Source organism: Heterodontus francisci, chromosome 24 (genome assembly GCF_036365525.1).
Source record: "Heterodontus francisci isolate sHetFra1 chromosome 24, sHetFra1.hap1, whole genome shotgun sequence".
Taxonomy (NCBI): Eukaryota; Metazoa; Chordata; class Chondrichthyes; order Heterodontiformes; family Heterodontidae; genus Heterodontus; species Heterodontus francisci.
This window is the reverse complement of record NC_090394.1, coordinates 37667567-37686720: the sequence shown is the minus strand read 5'-3', so window position 1 is coordinate 37686720 and position 19154 is coordinate 37667567. Positions and strand designations below refer to the sequence as shown.

General features: G+C 42.1%; 1 protein-coding gene across 6 annotated transcripts in view; it reads right to left on the bottom strand.

The window, feature by feature from the left end:
* The window catches only part of iqce (IQ motif containing E), a 75842-nt gene that overhangs the window by 23330 nt on the left and 33358 nt on the right, over window positions 1–19154 (bottom strand). For 3 of the 6 annotated variants that reach the window (XM_068055920.1, XM_068055921.1, XM_068055926.1), the window contains exons 11-17: window positions 16293–16348; window positions 15978–16192; window positions 15187–15285; window positions 12565–12661; window positions 11897–12052; window positions 5073–5096; window positions 442–555 (exon numbers count right to left, since the gene is read on the bottom strand). In XM_068055920.1, the coding sequence (XP_067912021.1) occupies window positions 442–555; window positions 5073–5096; window positions 11897–12052; window positions 12565–12661; window positions 15187–15285; window positions 15978–16192; window positions 16293–16348 (761 nt within the window). The remainder of the gene's footprint in view (window positions 1–441; window positions 556–5072; window positions 5097–11896; window positions 12053–12564; window positions 12662–15186; window positions 15286–15977; window positions 16193–16292; window positions 16349–19154) is intronic. The other 3 variants (XM_068055924.1, XM_068055922.1, XM_068055925.1) reach the window with 3 other exon arrangements.

Below are 19154 nucleotides of genomic sequence, written 5' to 3'. Positions count from 1 at the left end.
GCACTGTCGTAGGTGCCATCGTTCACAGGAAACATTAAACACAGGCCCTGTCTGCCTGTTCAGGTGGACATAAAGATCCCATGGCATTGTTCCAAGTGCAAGTTCTCCTGGGATCCTAACCAACACCATCAATAACATTATCTGGTCATTCACTCACTTGCTGTGTGTGGGATGTTTTGGCAGCTGTGTTTGCCTGTATAGCAGCAGAGACTGCACTTCAAAAAGTAATCCCATTGGTTACAAAGTGTTTTTGGACATCTTGAGTTGAAACTATGCAAACTCATTTCTCATTGAAACTTAACAAACAGAGTCAAGATTAGTTCCTTGAGATTTTATATTAATGACGAGGTTTGTAACAGTGATAACAGGAACATTCTCCTCACATTAATGGGTCCAGTTAAGACAGTAAGATTGCAAATATTCTTGGAAGATGTTAAATACCTTCTTCCGCTGAGGGGAGGCAACGGACATTTTCTTCAGACCTACAGAGTGTCTGGTCTCAAGCTTCTGCCGCGCTAAATGCCCCTTTACAGACGCTTGTATCACAGTAATTGCCTAGGGACAATCAGAAGGATTGAACGTTGATTCCAAAAAGCTATAGGCCCACTTTAAAGTAGAACCATACAGAATTTCCACCCCAGCTGGTTTTAATGGATAATCTGCTTCCTTAGTCTTGGACAATGTCTTTTTTCAAAAAAAGGTCTGTTCATAAGGTGTTAATGCTGGGGAAAAGTATATTTTCATTTTTAATGAACTACTTTTGGTATCAAACCATGGGTGGGCCACAGAGTAAGTTTGTGTATTCTGTCCCAGAAAAATCTGTCCCTGTAACTCCACACTCACTCACCCTTATAGACCGCGAGTGGTTAAACTTATTGACAGTGCGAGTCTTACTTCAGTTCTGTAGCAGTAGAAGTTTACATAGGAACAGGAGTAGGCCATTCAGGCTCTCAAGCCTGTTCTGCCATTCAATTAGATCATGACTGGTCTGTATGTTAACTCCATCTACTCACCTTTATTCTGTAACCAATATTTATGTACCCTTGCTTGAGTAGATTAGCACATCTGTGCATTTAGTCCTGCTTCTTGGGAAGGTAAAGACAACTTTAATTGGTGGTTTAAGTCAACTACTCTGGGAATATTCAAATAAGGATGGATTAGCCTTGAGGGCAAACAAGTTTGCCTTTCCCAGTATAAAGCAGGCCTAACATCAGCAGATTGAATGGTCTTATACTTCGACTATGTAATTATTTCTTGAAAAAAATGACCATCATGTGATTTTGCTCATACTACTGGTATTATGAAAGTGCCTCTGTGTTTTGTTAAATATATTTTATGAGGATTCATTTTTGAAAGATTGAAGAAATGTTAAACTTTGGGGTTTTCAAAGGGGGTCATGTAAAGGCCACTTGACTTTGAAAAACAGTCCCTGGAAATGTTTTTTAAAAGGGTTACTGAGAGGTCTTGAGAGGAAAACAAACCTTTCTGGGAAGGCTCTTACGCATTTTGAAGTCTATGTCCACCACGGCTACAGAGATACACTGGTATATACTGATCATAACCCCCAAGACTTTGTTGAAAAATTCAAAAATCAGAATACCAGACTATTCCAATGGAGTTTACTATTACAGCCCTATCACTTAAAGATTATCCACATTGCAGTACAAAATAATGTAATTACAGATGCTTTATCTATAAGCTAACTTTGTTTTGAGTTATCGAAGTGCAAAGATGGTACAAAGTCGAACTGTATTAGCTACAATACAAGCTACAAGTGAATGAGTATGAATGTGAAAATGTGTTTAAAAATTTTTCATCTTCTATTTTTTTCCACACTTCGGAATGAAACGCATTTAAAAATGGGGTTTCATTCCTCCAAGGATGGAGGTGTTACAAAAGTACCTCTGTGTTTTGTTAAATATATTTTTTGAGGATTCATTTTTGAAAGATTGAAGAAATGTTAAACTTTGGGGTTTACAAAGGGGGTCATGTAAAGGCCACTTGACTTTGAAAAACAGTCCCTGGAAATGTTTTTAAAAAGGGTCACTGAGAGGTCTTGTGAGGAACACAAGCCTTTCTGGGAAGCCACCTGACTTCCAGCAACAACAAGAAGCCTTTCCAGGAAACCACCTGGCTTCCAGCTCAATAAACAACAGAGAACTTCGGACATAAAAACAAGAAATGCTGGAACCACTCAGCAGGTCTGGCAGCATCTGTGGAAAGAGAAGCAGAGTTAACGTTTCGGGTCAGTGACCCTTCTTCGGAACTGACAAATATTAGAAATGTCACAGGTTATAAGCAAGTGAGGTGGGGGTGGGGCAAGAGATAACAAAGGAGAAGGTGTAGATTGGACAAGGCCACATAGCTGACCAAAAGGTCATGGAGCAAAGGCAAACAATATGTTAATGGTGTGTTGAAAGACAAAGCATTAGTACAGATAAGGTGTTAGCGGACTGAATATTGAACAGCAGCAGGTGCAAACATGAAAAAAAAACAGTGGGGAAGCAAACTGAACAAACTAAGATGAAATGAAATAAATGCAAAAAATAGATTGTAAAAAATGTAAAAAAGAAAAAATAACTAAAAATGAAAGTAAAATGGGGGGCTGGCATGCTCTGAAATTATTGAACTCAATGTTCAGTCCGGCAGGCTGTAGTGTGCCTAATCGGTAGATGAGATGCTGTTCCTCGAGCTTGCGTTGATGTTCACTGGAACACTGCAGCAATCCCAGGACAGAGATGTGAGCATGAGAGCAGGGGGGAGTGTTGAAATGGCAAGCAACCGGAAGCTCAGGGTCCTGCTTGCGGACTGAGCGGAGGTGTAATACCTGCCCATTTACCTCCTCTCTCCACACTATCCCAGGCCCCAAACACTCCTTTCAGGTGAAGCAGCAATTTACTTGTACTTCTTTCAATTTAGTATACTGTATTCGCTGCTCACAATGTGGTCTCCTCTACATTGGGGAGACCAAGCGCAGACTAGGTGACCGCTTTGCGGAACACCTCCGCTCAGTCCGCAAGCAGGACCCTGAGCTTCCGGTTGCTTGCCATTTCAACACTCCCCCCTGCTCTCATGCTCACATCTCTGTCCTGGGATTGCTGCAGTGTTCCAGTGAACATCAACGCAAGCTCGAGGAACAGCATCTCATCTACCGAATAGGCACACTATAGCCTGCCGGACTGAACATTGAGTTCAATAATTTCAGAGCATGACAGCCCCCCATTTTACTTTCATTTTTAGTTAATTTTTCTTTTTTTTACGTTTTTTACTATCTTTTTTTTGCATTTATTTCATTTCATCTTAGTTTGTTCAGTTTGCTTACCCACTGTTTTTTTTCATGCTTGCACTTGCTGCTGTTCAATATCCAGTCCGTTAACACCTTATCTGTACTAATGCTTTGTCTTTCAACACACCATTAACATATTGTTTGCCTTTGCTCCATGACCTTTTGGTCAGCTATGTGGCCTTGTCCAATCTACACCTTCTCCTTTGTTATCTCTTGCCCCACCCCCAACCTCACTTGCTTATAATCTGTGACATTTCTAATATTTGTCAGTTCCGAAGAAGGGTCACTGACCCGAAACGTTAACTCTGCTTTTCTTTCCACAGATGCTGCCAGACCTGCTGAGTGGTTCCAGCATTTCTTGTTTTTATTTCAGATTTCCAGCATTTGCAGTATTTTGCTTTTATTTTAGAGAACTTTGTACACCTGGAGAAGTTGTTTACAAAGAAGTGACAGGTCAAGATTGATGGAGGTCAAAAGGTTGACCTCCTGTTGTTGGTTTTGCTTTTGAATTGTTTTGATTTGGGGTCGAACTTTATAAAAAGGGAGAGAACTTCCAAGGAGAGAAGACAACTTCCAAGGAGAGAAGAGAATTCCCAAAGAAGGAGAGAAGACCATAATCCAATTCAGCTTTCCAACACCTCCCTAAAAGACCCTGAGAGATCCACTGTGTCAATTCATCTCGTCTCCTGTCTTTGAAGAAAAGCCTGTTAAGTTAGTTCTCAACGCCATCAAAAAAGAACTGTTCTAAAAGAGCCCAGTGACCCGTCTACATGTACTCGGAGTCCAGACGTATGCCAGTTTTGGAACAGAACAGATCTCATCTGCTGTTTCTTCAAGAAGGAGCAATTATGCAGCCCAAGTGTTTTTGTTGTCTGTAGCAGAGCTCTAAAAACAACAATCCCTTTATTTTTCCAGTTAACCCGTGAATGAGTGTGAGGGGCTAAGGTAAAAAGGGAACTTTAATGTTTCAATTTGTGTGTTTATGCTTTACTTCATTACCGGTTAAGAAATGTTTTATAATAAGCTGATAATTTTGTTGTTTATTAAAGAAACCTGGTTGGTGTGTTTTATTCTGGGATAAAAATAGAGCCTATGATTGACTGTATTGGCAAGTGGGAAAAAATTTAAATATATGTTGTGACCCGTGAAGAAGTGGAACGAGAATAAACAGTGCACTCCTTATGCTTCGGTCGTAGCACTGGAAATAATAAATCCTTCTCCAGACCAATTATTTTATGCTCTTTCTTTATCTAGAAAGAGTACAGTACAAAATAAATATCCTACTTTGACTTCAGAATCATCAGTATTTCATTTTCTTGGTTTCCCCAAAACGAACACCAACTGTGACCGAGAGTTCAAGTGTACCACTCTAGATCAGCCACTAAGAGTTGAGGGACAATGATTTGAGGTTTTCTCTCCCTGTAGGGAATGCATGGTCTCCATGTCATGCCTCTCTGTAGTAACAAGGCTTACATCAGGAGCTCAGTTGGGTATGGGATCGGAAATACATTCCACTGCTCCGTGGTGCCTCACATTGGAACTCTGACATAACACCTGATGTGACACGGACACAGTTTAGAGCAGGGTGAGGGATCTGCTATCACTCGACATCTGTCAATTCTATTGTCTCTAGGAAGTCTACACAAAACCCGGGTATTTAGGCAGCAGATCAAAGGGAAGTGAGGGGCTTGAAAGTCTTGAACTTTTATTATCTTACTATTTTACATAGTTACAAATTTTGACATTACTCAGAATATTGTTCTCTATTTCACGGGGGCAAACTTACCTCCTCCATGTCTGCGTCTTCTTTCTATACAGGAAAATGGGAGAAAAAAAGCATAACTGAAACTTGCTTACGATTATAGGAAATGGACTAAATTGTTCTCAATTTACAACTTCCCAAAAGTACTTCCTCCATATTGATTGACAAGACAGTTCTTCTTTCACAAATAGCCTCACACCCCCTTGCAATGATAAACATCACTGTCAAATGTTATATGGGGTATGCCATTTAGAACCGAGATGAGGAGAAATTTCTTCACTCAGAGGGTGGTGAACCTGTGGAATTCTCTAGCGCAGAAGGCAGTGGAGGCCAATTCATTAAATATATTCAAGAAAGAGATAGATATAGACCTTTCCTTCCAATAATTACCCCTGTCTACCTTCTGCTCTAATGATATGACCGAAGTATTGTATCTTCCTCTCTTTGATGTTATGCACTAATTTCTTCTTTTTTCCAGCCATTTCCAGTACTTCCTCATTAGTCTTTCTGTCTGTGCAGGATATGCAGAACATCCTCCAACATGTCCACATCTCGAATGCATTCAGCTTATTGTCATGAACAGATAAGAATCAACTGTAAATTGTGTTTTGTGTACTTGAGTATTATTGTCTACTGTCATTTTATACCACCTGTTAAGTTTTAGCTGTGTTCCACTTGTTAAAATGGAGGAGGGACATCAGGTGGGACAGCTGTATGTTGGGGTCATGTTGCAGGACCCAGAAGCCACTTTTTTCCAGCCTGCCTGGATTCAAAACTGTCGCAGTTGAGGGTACAGCTAGTTCAGAAGCCACAGCTGCCTGGTGCAGAAGTCACAGCTGTCTGAAGCTGCACACCTCTCTCTAAGGCCTTTTTAGCAAGAAAAATTAAAAAGAAGTCACACTCTGAAAAATCCAGCAAGAAAATCAAAGAAGACAAGCTGCAAAAGAACAGCAGGAAAGTTTGATTTCTACTAGTTTCCTCTCTGTCTAAAAGAAGATGACTTCAGCAATTAAGCAGCCTTCATTTATATCCGAGACCACAAGAAAAAGAAGAAATTGTAAGAAGAGGTATTCTCAATGACTCCTTCCCCTACCCGGCATTTCCAGTCGGTGATCTCCAGTTTGGACTTTCCATTAATTTAAAGAAAAAGGACTCTAGTTTTACCTGAAATCCATGTTAGCTTATAGTTAAGATAATTTTCTATTTAGTAAATGTCCTTGCCATTTTTTATGCCTTTAACCTTTCCTTGTATGTTTGTATGCGTGTGTTGCAAAGTTAATCCCCTTCCCAAGTTTAATAGTGTGTGTTAATAAACCCAACTTCATTATTCTAACTTTATGGGTGGCACAGTGGCGCAGTGGTTAGCACCGCAGCCTCACAGCTCCAGTGACCCGGGTTCAATTCTGAGTACTGCCTGTGTGGAGTTTGCAAGTTCTCCCTGTGTCTGCGTGGGTTTCCTCCGGGTGCTCCGGTTTCCTCCCACATGCCAAAGACTTGCTGGTTGATAGGTTAATTGGCCATTATAAATTGCCACTAGTGTAGGTAGGTGGTAGGGAAATATAGGGACAGGTGGGGATGTGGTAGGACTATGGAATTTGTAAGGATTAGTATAAATGGGTGGTTGATGGTCGGCACAGACTCGGTGGGCCGAAGGGCCTGTTTCAGTGCTGTATCACTAAACTAAACAAAACAACCAGTTGTTGTTGTGGTCATTTACTAGTCAGGGTTTAAGGGAGGGAAAAAATTCAAACATGATCTGTTTACGGACAGGTGGTGGGAAATACAGGGAAACTTGGTTTAAAAAAAATCAATTAACTACCTGCTCGTAACAAGACATTGGGAGCTCAAGTCCGCGATCATCCCATGAAAGACCAATTATAAGAAACAAGCTGAATCAGAAATTAAATAAACTGATTGAAAGCCAAAAGGGGAAAATCTGGTAGCCGAAAAGATTGTTAAGACAAATAAATGACCACAGCAGAAAAAATCAAAGTGACTCCTGACAATGCAGCCCAGTGCCACGTCATCAGAGCGCTCCCAGCTTCTCGGACTGCTACTCTTGCCACATGCTGAGATCCACACTCAGTGCTATGCACCGCCACATGCACACACTGAACCTCTCTCTCCAGCAGCACCGCCTCGCCTTATCTCAAAGGTGTTCTACTCCGCAGTTTCATTTCATCTTTCGTCTCATCTGATGCCACATCAAAGGTTATTGTGGAAAATAAAGGCTCATGGTGTAGTGGGTAACATATTGGCATACATATATGATTGGCTAGCTAACAGGAAACAGAGAGTAGGCATAAATGGGTCATTTTCTGGTTGGCAAGATGTAATGAGTCATGTGCCACAGGGGTCAGTGCTGGGGCCTCAATTTTTTACAAATTATATAAATGAGTTAGATGAAGGGACAGAAGGTATGGTTGCTAAATTTGCTTATGACACAAAGATAGGTAGGAAAGTAACATGTGAAGCGGACATAAGGGGGCAACAAAGGAATATAGATAGGTTAAATGAGTGGGCAAAGACCTGGCAAATGGAGTATAATGTGGGAAAGTGGGAAATTGTCCACTTTGGCTGAAAGAATAAAAAAGAAGCATATTATCTAAATGGTGAGAGATTGCAGAGATCTGAGATGCAGAGGGATCTGGGTGTCCTTGTGCATGAATCGCAAAAGGTTGGTATGCAGGTATGGCATGTAATTAGGAAAGCTAATGGAATGTTATTGTTTATTGCGAGGGGGATTGAATACAAAAGTAGGGAGGTTATGCTTCAGCTATACAGGGCATTGGTGAGACCACATCTGGAGTACTGTGGACAGTACTATTTAAGGTAGGATGTAAATGCGTTGGAGGTAGTACAGAGAAGGATTACTAGACTAATAGCTGGAAAGGGCTGCCTTATGAGGAAAGATTGGACAGGCTAGGCTTGTATCTGCTGGAATTTAGAAGAGTAAGAAGTGACTTGATTGAAACATATAAGATCCTGAGGGGTCTTGACAGGGTGGATGTGGAAAGGATGATTCCCCTTGTGGGAGAATCTAGAACTAGGGGTCACTGTTTAAAAATAAGGGGTCGCCCATTTAAGACAGAGATGAGGAGAAATTTTTTCTCTCAGCGGGTTGTGCATCTTTGGAATTCCGTTCCTCAAAAGGCGGTGGAAGCAGACTCTTTGAATATTTTTAAGGCAGAAGTAGATAGATTCTTGATAAGCAAGGGGGTGGAAGGTTATCGGGGGTAGGTGGAAATGTGAAGTAATCAGTTCAGCCATGAACTTATTGAATGGCGGAGCAGGCTCGAAAGGCCGTGTGGCCTTCTCCTGCTCTTAATTCGTATGTTCGTATGTAGGTATTACAATAGTAAACCTTCTCTGAACTGCTTTCAACGTATTTACATCATTCCTTAAATATGGAGACCGATACTGTACACAATACTCTAGATGTGGTCTCATCAATGGCCTGTATAACTGAAGCATAACCTCTCCACTTTTGTATTCAATTCCCTTTGCAATAAATGATAACGTTCTATAAGCCTTCCTAATTACTTGCTGAACATGCATACAAACCTTTTGCGATTCATGCACTAGGACACCCAGATCCCTCTGTATCTCAGAGCTCCACAATCTCTCACCATTTAGATAACATGCTTCATTTTTATTCTTCCTGCCAAAATGAACAATTTCACATTTTCCCACATTATACTCTATTTGACAAATCTTTTCCCACTCACTTAACCTATCCATATCCATTTGTAGCCTCCTTGTGTCCTCTTCACAACCTACTTTCCTACCTATCTTTGTGTCATCAGCAAATTTAGCAACCATACCTTTGGTTCCTTCATCCAAGTCATTTATATAAATTGTAAAAAGTTGAGGCCCCAGCACTGATCCCTGTGGCACACGGCTCGTTACATCTTGCCAACCAGAAAATGACCCATTTATGCCTACTCTCTGTTTCCTGTTAGTTAGCGAATCTTTTATCCATGCCAATATGTTACCCACTACACTATGAGCTTTTATTTTTCGCAATAACCTTTGATGTGGCACCTTATTAAATGCCTTCTGGAAATCTAAGTACAGTACATCCACCAGTTCCCCTTTATCCACAGCACATGTTACTTCTTCAAAGAACTCCAATAAATTGGTTAAACGTGATTTCCCTTTCACAAAACCATGTTGACTCTGCCTGATTACCTTGAATTTTTCTTCGTGCCCTGCTATAATGTCTTTAATAAAAGCTTCTAATATTTTCCCTAAGATAGATGTTAAGCTAAATGGCCTGTAGTTTCCTGCTTTCTGTCTCCCTCCCTTTTTGAATAAAAGAGTTACATTTACTATTTTCTAGTCTAATGAACCTTCCCCGAATCAAGGTAATTTTGGAAAATTAAAACCAATGCATCAACTATCTCACTTGCCACTTCTTTTAGGACCCGAGGATGAAGTCCATCAAGACCCAGGGACTTGTCAGCCCACGGCTCCAACAATTTGCTCAGTACCACTTCCCTGGTGATTGTAATTTTCTTGAGTTCTTCCCTCTCTTCCATTTCCTGATTTACAGTTATTTCTGGGATGTTACTTGTATCCTCTATCGTGAAGACCGATGCAAAATGCCTGTTCAATTCATCTGCCATCTCCTTATTTTCCCATATTATAGAATAGCAGAGAGTTGTGGTCATTCATCTCACAGGAAATAGGAACAGGAGTGGACTGTTCAGCTCCTTGAGCCTATTCTGCCATTCTAATTGATCATGGTTAATCTGTACCTCCACTCCATTCATTTGCCTTTGTTCCATATCTCATTGCTGTTTATGGGATCTGCTATTCACAAAAGGCTGCCACACTTAACTTCAATATGAACAGTTCATGCACTGCAACATAGCTGATTACATATCAAGTGATTTGAAACATCTGGTAGATATGACAAGCCACAGAGTAATGCTAAACTTTCCTTTCAGTACACAAAGGAACACTCATTAGCAAAAGGGTTTTTTAAAAAACAAATCATGCTAAAGCAATATCAGCTGTCTGCATATTGTCTCACAACACATGGTGATTAATGCAACCTTTATGATGATGCCACTTTAAAATCTCAGTTTTAATTACCGAACATAAAGTTGCGATGATCAGGAGCCTATCGAAATCCTCCAATTAAAAGGTGCTGGATAAAGTCAGCCATTTACATCATTAAAAAAAAAACAGGGTCTGACCCAAACTTAGGAATTACTGTATCCCCTAAGATCTCCTCTCCATCATTGGTGCCATAGTCTTCAGAAACACACCACCACACTCTGGAATTCTCTTCCTAAATCCCTTTGCCTTTGGTACATAATTCTCCACCAACAAACATAGGAGCAGGAGTAGGCCAATCAGTCCTTTGAATCTGTTCCGCCATGCAAATAAATCACGGTTGATCTGTAGCTCAACTCCATTTACATGCTTTGGTTCCAAACCCCTTGCTACTCTTATCCAACAAAACATCTTAGAGATTTTAATTGATCAACATCAAAAGCCTCCTCAAAGCATTTCTTTTTAACCACCTTGTTTGGTGTCTGTCGTCTTCCTCCTTTAGGGACCTTTGCAGTGTTGAAGATGGCACCCAGGTGCAAGTTGTTTATGTGGAGTTGCAAATTAACAAATTGCCTTTTAATAGGAGTGTGTTGCTTAGTGTTGTGCTCATGGTAGCAACATGGAAATGAGCCACTTGATCTGTGGCTTCCTGGCACTACAATGTGTCCTGAAATGTAATCAAAGTGGTGGCCTAACCACTGCATTGTGCTGTCTGTATCTTAACTCACATCAAGAGCATCATCCCTGAGTTCAATGACCTACAATGGCTCCTAGTCCAGCAATGCCTCAAATTTAAAATTCTCATCCTTGTTTTCAAATCGGTCCATGGCCTCACCCCTTCACTACTTCGATAATCTCCTCCAGCTCTACAACCTTCTGTGATCTTGTGCTCCTCCAATTCTGGCCTCCAATTAATTTAAACGCTCATCACTGGAGGCCCTCAGCTCCTGAATTCCCTCCCTAAACCTTTCCGCCTCTCTATCTCTCTCAGCTCCTTAAGTCGCTTCTGAAAACCTATCTCTTTGACCAACTCCCATCAAGTCCCATTCACCCCTGTGCTTGCTGACTTACTCCTGTTGCTCCCGGTTAAGCAATGCCTTGATTCTAAAATTCTCATTTTCGTTTTTGAATCCATTCATTGCTCACCCCTCCCAATCTCTGTAATCTCCTCCAGTCCTAAAACTCTCTGAGTATCCATGAACCGCCAATTCTAGCTTCTTGAGCATCCCTGATTTTAATCATTTCACCATTAGCAACGGAGTCTTCAGCTGCCAAGGCCCTAAGCTCTGGAATTCCCTCCCTAAACCTCTCTACCTCTCTACTTCTCTTTCCTCTTTTAAGACACTCCTTAATACCTATGTCCTTGACTAAGCCTTTTGACATCTTTCCTAAGATCTCCTTATGTGGCTCAGTGTCAAATTTTGTCTGTCAATGCTCCTGTGAAATGCCTTGGAATGTTTTACTACGTTAACAGCGCTATATAAATGCAAGTTGTTGTTTGATATAAAAACAAGAAACGCTGGAATCACTCAGCAGGTCTGGCAGCATCTGTGGAAAGAGAAGCAGAGTTAACGTTTCGGGTCAGTGACCCTTCTTCGGAACTGACAAATATTCTCTTTCCACAGATGCTGCCAGACCTGCTGAGTGATTCCAGCGTTTCTTGTTTTTGTTTCAGATTTCCAGCATCCGCAGTATTTTGCTTTTATTTTGTTGTTTGATATGATCGGCTGAAAATCCTCACTTTGACCTCCCCCCCACTGCCCTTGTCTACGATCAGTCAATACCTGATTCTGATATTGGCGCCAGTGCTTCTGGATTGTTCTTGCTGCTTCCTCTCTGCCGCTCTCCTGTTTCCGCTGACTGGAACTAGCAGAAGTGGCCTGGGTGGACCAGTGATTCCTGGCCAAACCCGGAAGGGACTGATTGCTTGTGGCGTGTACCTGTGAGCAGGGCAACATTATTAATATCCAAAGACTCACAGAGCCGTGGTTTATAAAATTAGTGACATATAAAGCCCAGTGTCATGTTTAAAGTGGTCGCTGCCTGTGCTTCTATGTCTTTCTCAAAACAGCTTCTCCATCGTAAAAACACTTGACATTAGATCCACTTAAAAGCTTTTGATGGTGGGTGTATCAGCTTTGAGAGGGCAGGTTGATGTGCCAACCATTATACATCCAGCCACACCTACCCTACATTTTCTCCAACTCTCTCTCTCTCTCCTATGCAGCATCATCAGGATTGGTGATGCTGTGATATATAAGAACACACTGAGTTAGTCAGTGGGCATCTTCTACACTGCTGAGTTTCCTACATTACAACAGTGACTATACTTCAAAAGTATTTCATTGGCTGTAAAGCACTTTGGGCCATCCTGCTGTCATGAAAGGTGCTATTAGAAACACAAGTTCTTTCTTTCTAATCCTCTGTTCCTCACCTAGTTTTTCAGTTTTACCTTGGCAAGGTCATTGCAGCACTCCTTCATTCTCCGTTGATCTTCCAGCTCTGCTTCCAGTTGCTTTATCCTTTCTGTCAGACAGCAGATTTCCCTCCTGCAGCACAGGAAAGATCAAGTTTTCACTCCCTTTGTGATAGGAGATTAAAATCTAACATTCAGTGATTACAATCCCAAGCCTATTGTACCTCTCGATTACCATTCAGATCACTCCTTTTTTCCTGTCCACAAGAGGCACTCAGGTGAAACTGGTCTAATGACCCTTTTATATTACTGCAGGGTTTGAGTGTCCGGTGGTCTTGCCGCTTGGCTTTGCTCTGACATGTTTATGGAGTGAACTGCCTTCAGCCTCTGTGTAGGCCGGATCTTGCTATCCAATGCATGCACTGATCCCCTTTCCTAGCACTGCGATTGGTTCAGTGCTGCACTGGGGAATGGGAATCAGACAATTAACTGGTCTCATGGTATAAAACGTGCTTAAAATAGGAACCAACTCAAGATCAATGAGGGTGATTGGGAGGAATATGTGACAGTGGAAGCAGGTAGTTTTGATTCATGCAAATAAGACAGTATATGAGTAATTTGACATATGATGTGTGGAATGTGTCACAAGCTTGGGAGGAACAGGCGTCTTTGGACCTATGGTTCCCAAAGCTCTCCACCACTGGCATTTTCCTCACCTCATATCTGGGGTCTGTTGTAGAACATTGGTTGCTATAATTTGTCCACAGCTAGAACCAGAGGAGAGATGAGAAAAAGTTTTTATGCAGTGGGTTGTTATGATCTGGAATGCCTGGAAGGGTGGTAATAGCTGATTCAATAGCAAGTTTCAAAGGAGATTAGATAAATACTTGAAAAGGAAAAATTTTCAAGGTTCTGGGGAAAGAGCAGGGAAGTGGGCTAATTGGATTGCTCTTTCAAAGAGCCAGCACAGGTGCAATGGGCTGAAAGGCATAAGAACATAAGAAATAGGAGCAGGAGTAGGCTATTCAGCCCTTCAAGCCCACTCTACCATTCAATGAGATCATGGCTATCTTCTACTTCAACACCATTTTCCCGCACTATCCCCATATCCCTTGATGTTTTTAATATGTAGAAATCTATTGACCTCATTCTTGAACATACTCAACAACTGAGCCCCCACAGCCCTCTGGAGCAGAGAATTGCAAAGATTCACCACCCTCTGAGTGAAGAAATTCTTCCCCATCTCAGTCCTAAATGGCCTGCCCCTTATTCTGAGACTGTGTCCCCTGGTTCTAAATTGGTTCTAAGCCAGGGGAAACATCCTTCCTGCATGTACCCTGTCGAGCCCTGTAAGAATTCTGTATGTTTGAATGAAATCACCTCTCATTCTTCTAAACTTCAGCGAATAAAGGCCCAGTTTATTTAATCTTTCCTCATAGGACAATCCCTCCATCCTAGGAATTAGTTTGGTGAACCTTTGAATGGCAAGCATATCTTTCCTTAGGTAAGGAGGCCAAAACTCCAGGTGCAGTCTCACCAAGGCTCTGTACAATTTCAGTAAGACATCTTTACTCATATACTCAAATCCTCTTTTAATAAAGGACAACATACCATTTACCTTCGTAATTGCTTTCTGTACCTGCATGTTAGCTTTCAGTAACTTATGAACAAGGATACCCAAGTCCTTTAGAAATTCAACACTTCCCGCCTCTCACCATTTAAGAAATACCCTGTATTCCTGTTTTTCCTACCAAAGTGGATAACCTCACATTTCTCCACATTGTACGCCATCTGCCAATTTTTTGCCCACTCACTTAGCCTCTCCAAATCCCCTTGAAGCATCTTTGCATCCTCCTCACAACTCACACTTTCAACTAGTTTTGTGTCATCTGAAAACTTGGAAATATTACACTTAACTCTCACATCCAAATCATTGATATAGATTGTGAATAGCTGGGGCTATTCCTTGCAGTACCCTACTAGTTACTGCCTGCCAACCTGAAAATGACTCATTTATTCCTACTCTCTGTTTTTTGTTCTTTAACCAGTTCTCAATCCATGCTAATATATTCCCCCTAATCCCATGTGCTCTAATTTTGTTTACTAAACACTTGTTTGGGACCTTATCAAAAGCTTTCTGAAAATCTAAATATACCACATCCACCAGTTCCCCCTTATCTATTCTGCTAGTTACATCCTCAGAAAACTCCAAGAGGTTTGTTAAACATGATTTCCCTTTCATAAATCCACGTTGACTCTGCCCAATGCTACCATTATTTTCTAAGTGTCCTGTTATCATATCCTTTATTGTAGATTCTAGCATTTCCCTCTGTGCTGAAAGATTCTATGATTCTACGAGCTCCATTATCAATGTATCATGAGGCTACCTGCATAGGGGAAGGCGAACTAGGTCGACCTTGGTCTTTTTTTGTTTAGCACTTCCTATCTTCCCAACAGGAGTTTCTGGTTGAATATGCTCAGTTAACTGGAATTCATCCTAAAGCAGAAAGATTCACCTGTATTTTATTTATTTAGAGATATAGCACTGAAACAGGTCCTTCGGCCCACCGAGTCTGTGCCGACCATCAACCACCCATTTATACTAATCCTACATTAATTCCATATTCCTACCACATCCCCTTTAAAGAGTACACTCACCTGTATTCCTCAGCGGGTTGATCAGCTTGAGTTTCCCTGAGTCTCTGCAGCTCTTTCCTAATCTCTGACTTTTCCTGAAACAGTTGCTTCACTTCAGCACTGCAGAGCAAACACACGATCAGGAGTCAGTAGGATGTACAGATGCAGTGGGTTGGGTTACACTGTCCTCTCATCTTTTGGTTATGGCTTTGAATCCAGTTCAAAGGGCTTGAAACAAATAAATACCGAGCTGATTGACTGAGCAGTCAGTGCACTACCATTGGTCTACCAGTCTTAGGCTGAGCAGGGGAAAATAAACCAGTGGTCCCACTTCCATCGCACCCATCCACCCCTCCCCTCTCCCTGGGAAAAGTGTGTGGAAATTCACCACCTACATTATATTAAAAAAGACTTGCTTTTCTATAGCATCTTTCATGACCTCAGGTCATCCCAAAGCAATTTACATTCAATGAATTACTTTCTGAAGTGTAGTAATATAGGAAACATGGTAGCCAATTTGTGTACTGCAAGCTCCTACAAAAAGCATAATGATCAGATAATCTATTTTTCTAGATACTAATTGAGGGATAAATGTTGGCCAGGACACCAGGGAGAAAGCCCCTACTCTTCTTTGAATAGTACCATGAGATCTTTTATATGCACCTGAGAGGGCAGACGGGACCTCAATTTAATGTCTCATCCAAAAGATGGCACATCCAACAGTGCAGCATTCCCTCAGAATTGTAATGGGATTGTCACAGCCTTGATATTGTGGAGTGGGGCTCCAGACTCTCTTTCTCTGGGACACTCACTTCTTAGTGGCCAGCTGCGTCTGCAGATGGCTGCGATCCTCCTTCAGTTTCTTCACAAGTTCCCGGAGGCGGCCACACTCCTGCAGTTGGTCAGCTTGTTGCTGCTCTTGTTGCTGTGTTTGGTCCATGGCGCATCCAGCCTGTGGATGCTTTCCCTCAGTGGCCCTGTTATTCGCCCTGGACTGTGAGCTGCTTAATTCCTGATCACCGACTTTCTATGATATTCAAGAAAGAATTTGCATCACTGGCAGATGGTAACCTCTTCTCCAGTAACATAGCTGTCTCTCCCTGAAACCTGAGCCATGCTAAACTCACCTTCTCCAGCTCCAGAACCCTTCTCACCAGCCTTTGTTTGCTCCACTCACTGTAACCTGAAAAGGAGCATGTATAGTGATTGAGAGAAATACATTGTGGTGCGTGACGTTGATAACAAAAGTTTACAGGATTACACAGCAGATATAGGAACGTCGTAGAATGAATTGTCACATTTATTATTGATATTATACATTGCAATTTGATATATCACAATGTAGCATTGTTACAGCTGTACAGAGCTCTGGTTAGACCCCATCTGGAGTACTGCGTTCATTTCTGGGCACTGCACCTCAGTGGGGAAAGATATATTAGTCTTGGAGGGGGTGCAGTGCAGATTCACCAGAACGGTTGAGACTAAAAGGGTTAAATTATGAGGACAGTTCAATCACCCCTTTGTCTTATCTTTTCTGGAGAAAAGAGCCCAGCTTGTTTGGTCTTCCCTAATAGTTATAGCCTCTCAGTTCTGGTATTACCCTTGTATCAGCTGGGACTCGTTTCTCAAGAAAGGAGACGGCTGAGGGATGACTTCATAGAGTTCTTTCAAATTATGAAAGGTTTTGATAAGGTAGATGTAGAGAAGATGGTTCCACTGAGTGCACTGAATATGAAGAAGGGAGTTTGGTAAGTGAGTGAATTTTAAGAGTTAATCTCTCTACTTTTTGTTTTGTTTTGTTTGCATCTAGCAATTAATTGAAATTCCTCTTTCAGTTAAGAGTTCAGTTAGAGTTCTTGCAGTTTTAAACAGGGTATACTAACACTCTGAGAGTAGCTGTAGCTAGTTAATTAGATAGCTAGCTTATAATGGTTTCTGTGCTAGCAGAGCCGACACAGCATTGTGTTCAGAGTATAAATTCAGGGGACTCTCAGTGCTGCTTCTCTGCACTGAGTGTGAAGAAGGGGGTATGGTAAGTGAATGCATTTTAAGGATTAATCTCTCAAGACTAGTTCTTGTTTTGTTTTGTTTACATCTAGCAATTAATTGAAATTCCTCTTTCAGTTAAGAGCTAAGTTAGGGTTCTTGCAGTTTTAAACGGGTATACTAACACTCAGAGTAGCTGGAGCTAGATAATTAGGTCGCTAGCTTAAATTGGTCTCTGAGCTCTAGCAGAGCTGACACAGCATTGTTTTCAGAGTATAAATTCAGGGAACTTTCAGTGATGCTTGCCTGCATTGAGTGCTGCTGGAGGGAACAGAGTGTTTTTTTTATTTGTTTCATGGGATGTGGGCGTCACTGGCCAAGCCAGCATTTATTGCCCATCCCTAATTGCCCATGAGAAGGTGATGGTGAGCTGCCTTCTTGAACTGCTGCACTCCGTGTGGGGTAGGTACACCTACAGTGCAATTAGGAAATGAGTTCCAGGATTTTGACCCGGCGACAGTGAAGGAACGGCGATATAGTTCCAAGTCAGGATGGTGTGTGGCTTGCAGAAGAACTTGCAGGTGGTGGTGTTCCCATGCATCTGCTGCCCTTGTCCTTCTAGGTGGTAGAGGTTGCAGGTTTGGAAGTTGCTGCCTGAGTAGCCTTGGTGCATTGCTGCAGTGCATCTTGTAGATGGTACACACTGCTGCCACTGTGTGTCGGTGGTGGAGGGAGTGAATGTTTGTGGATGGGGTACCAATCAAGTGGGCTGCTTTGTCCTGGAGGGTGTTGAACTTCTTGAGTTTTGTTGGAGCTGCACCCAGCCAGGCAAGTGGAGAGTATTCCATCACACTCCTGCTTGTGCCTTGTAGATAGTGGACAGGCTTTGGGGAGTCAGGAGGTGAGTTACTCGCCTCAGGATTCCTAGCCCCTGACCTGCTCTTGTAGCCACGGTATTTATATGGCTACTCCAGTTCAGTTTCTGGTCAATGGTCACCTCCAGTTGACAGTGGGGGATTTGGCGAATCAGTTAAGAAGGGAGTTTAGTAATTGAGGAGGGAAACAATAAATTAAGAAAAAAATAAATTTGAGTGCACAGAGTGTAAAGTGGGAATTTGGTGCATGAGGGAGGGGCTCCTTTCTTTCTTGCTTTCTTCTACCTTTTTTCAGCCTCCAGTAACTGCCTCTCTCTTCAGTACAGGGGAAGAAGCTGATTGGTGAGTAACTGGTAAGTTATTTTACTTCTCATTGTAATCAAACGTTTTTAAAGTTACGTTATGGGAGGTCAGCTTGGCAAAGTGGAATGTACGTCCTGCGGTACATGGGAACTGATGGACGCACCACATGTCCAAGACGAACACATCTGCAGGAAGTGTCAGCGGCTGCAGAAGCTTGAGCTTGGGTTTCAGAACTTGAGCAGCAGCTGGAATCACTGTTGTGCATCTGCGAGGCAGAGGACTACGTGGATAGCACGTTTAGGGAGGTGGTCACACCGCAGGTTAGGAGCATGCAGGCAGAGAGGGCTTGGGTGACTGCCAGGAAGTCTAAGAGAATCAGGCAGGCAGTGCTGGAGTCCCCTGAGTCTATCTTGCTCCCTAATCAGTTTCCATTTTGGATACTGGTGAGAGCAGTGGTACCTTGGGGGAGTGCAGCCAGAGCAAAGTCCATGGCACCATGGGTGGCTCAGCTGCACAGGAGGGTAGGAGGAAGACTGGAAGAGCAATAGTGATAGGGGATTCGATAATCAGGGGATCAGACAGGCGTTTCTGCAGCAGTAGGTATGACTCCAAGATGGTGTATTGCCTCCCTGGTGCCAGGGTCAAGGATGTCACAAAGTGGCTGCAGGTCATTCTTCTGGGGAAAGGTGAACAGCCAGAGGTCATGATCCACATTGGTACCAATGACAAAGGCAGGAAGAGGGATGAGGTCCTGAAAGCAGATTTTAGGGAGTTAGGAAGGAAATTAAAAAGGAGGACCTCCAAAGCAGTAACCTCAGGATTATT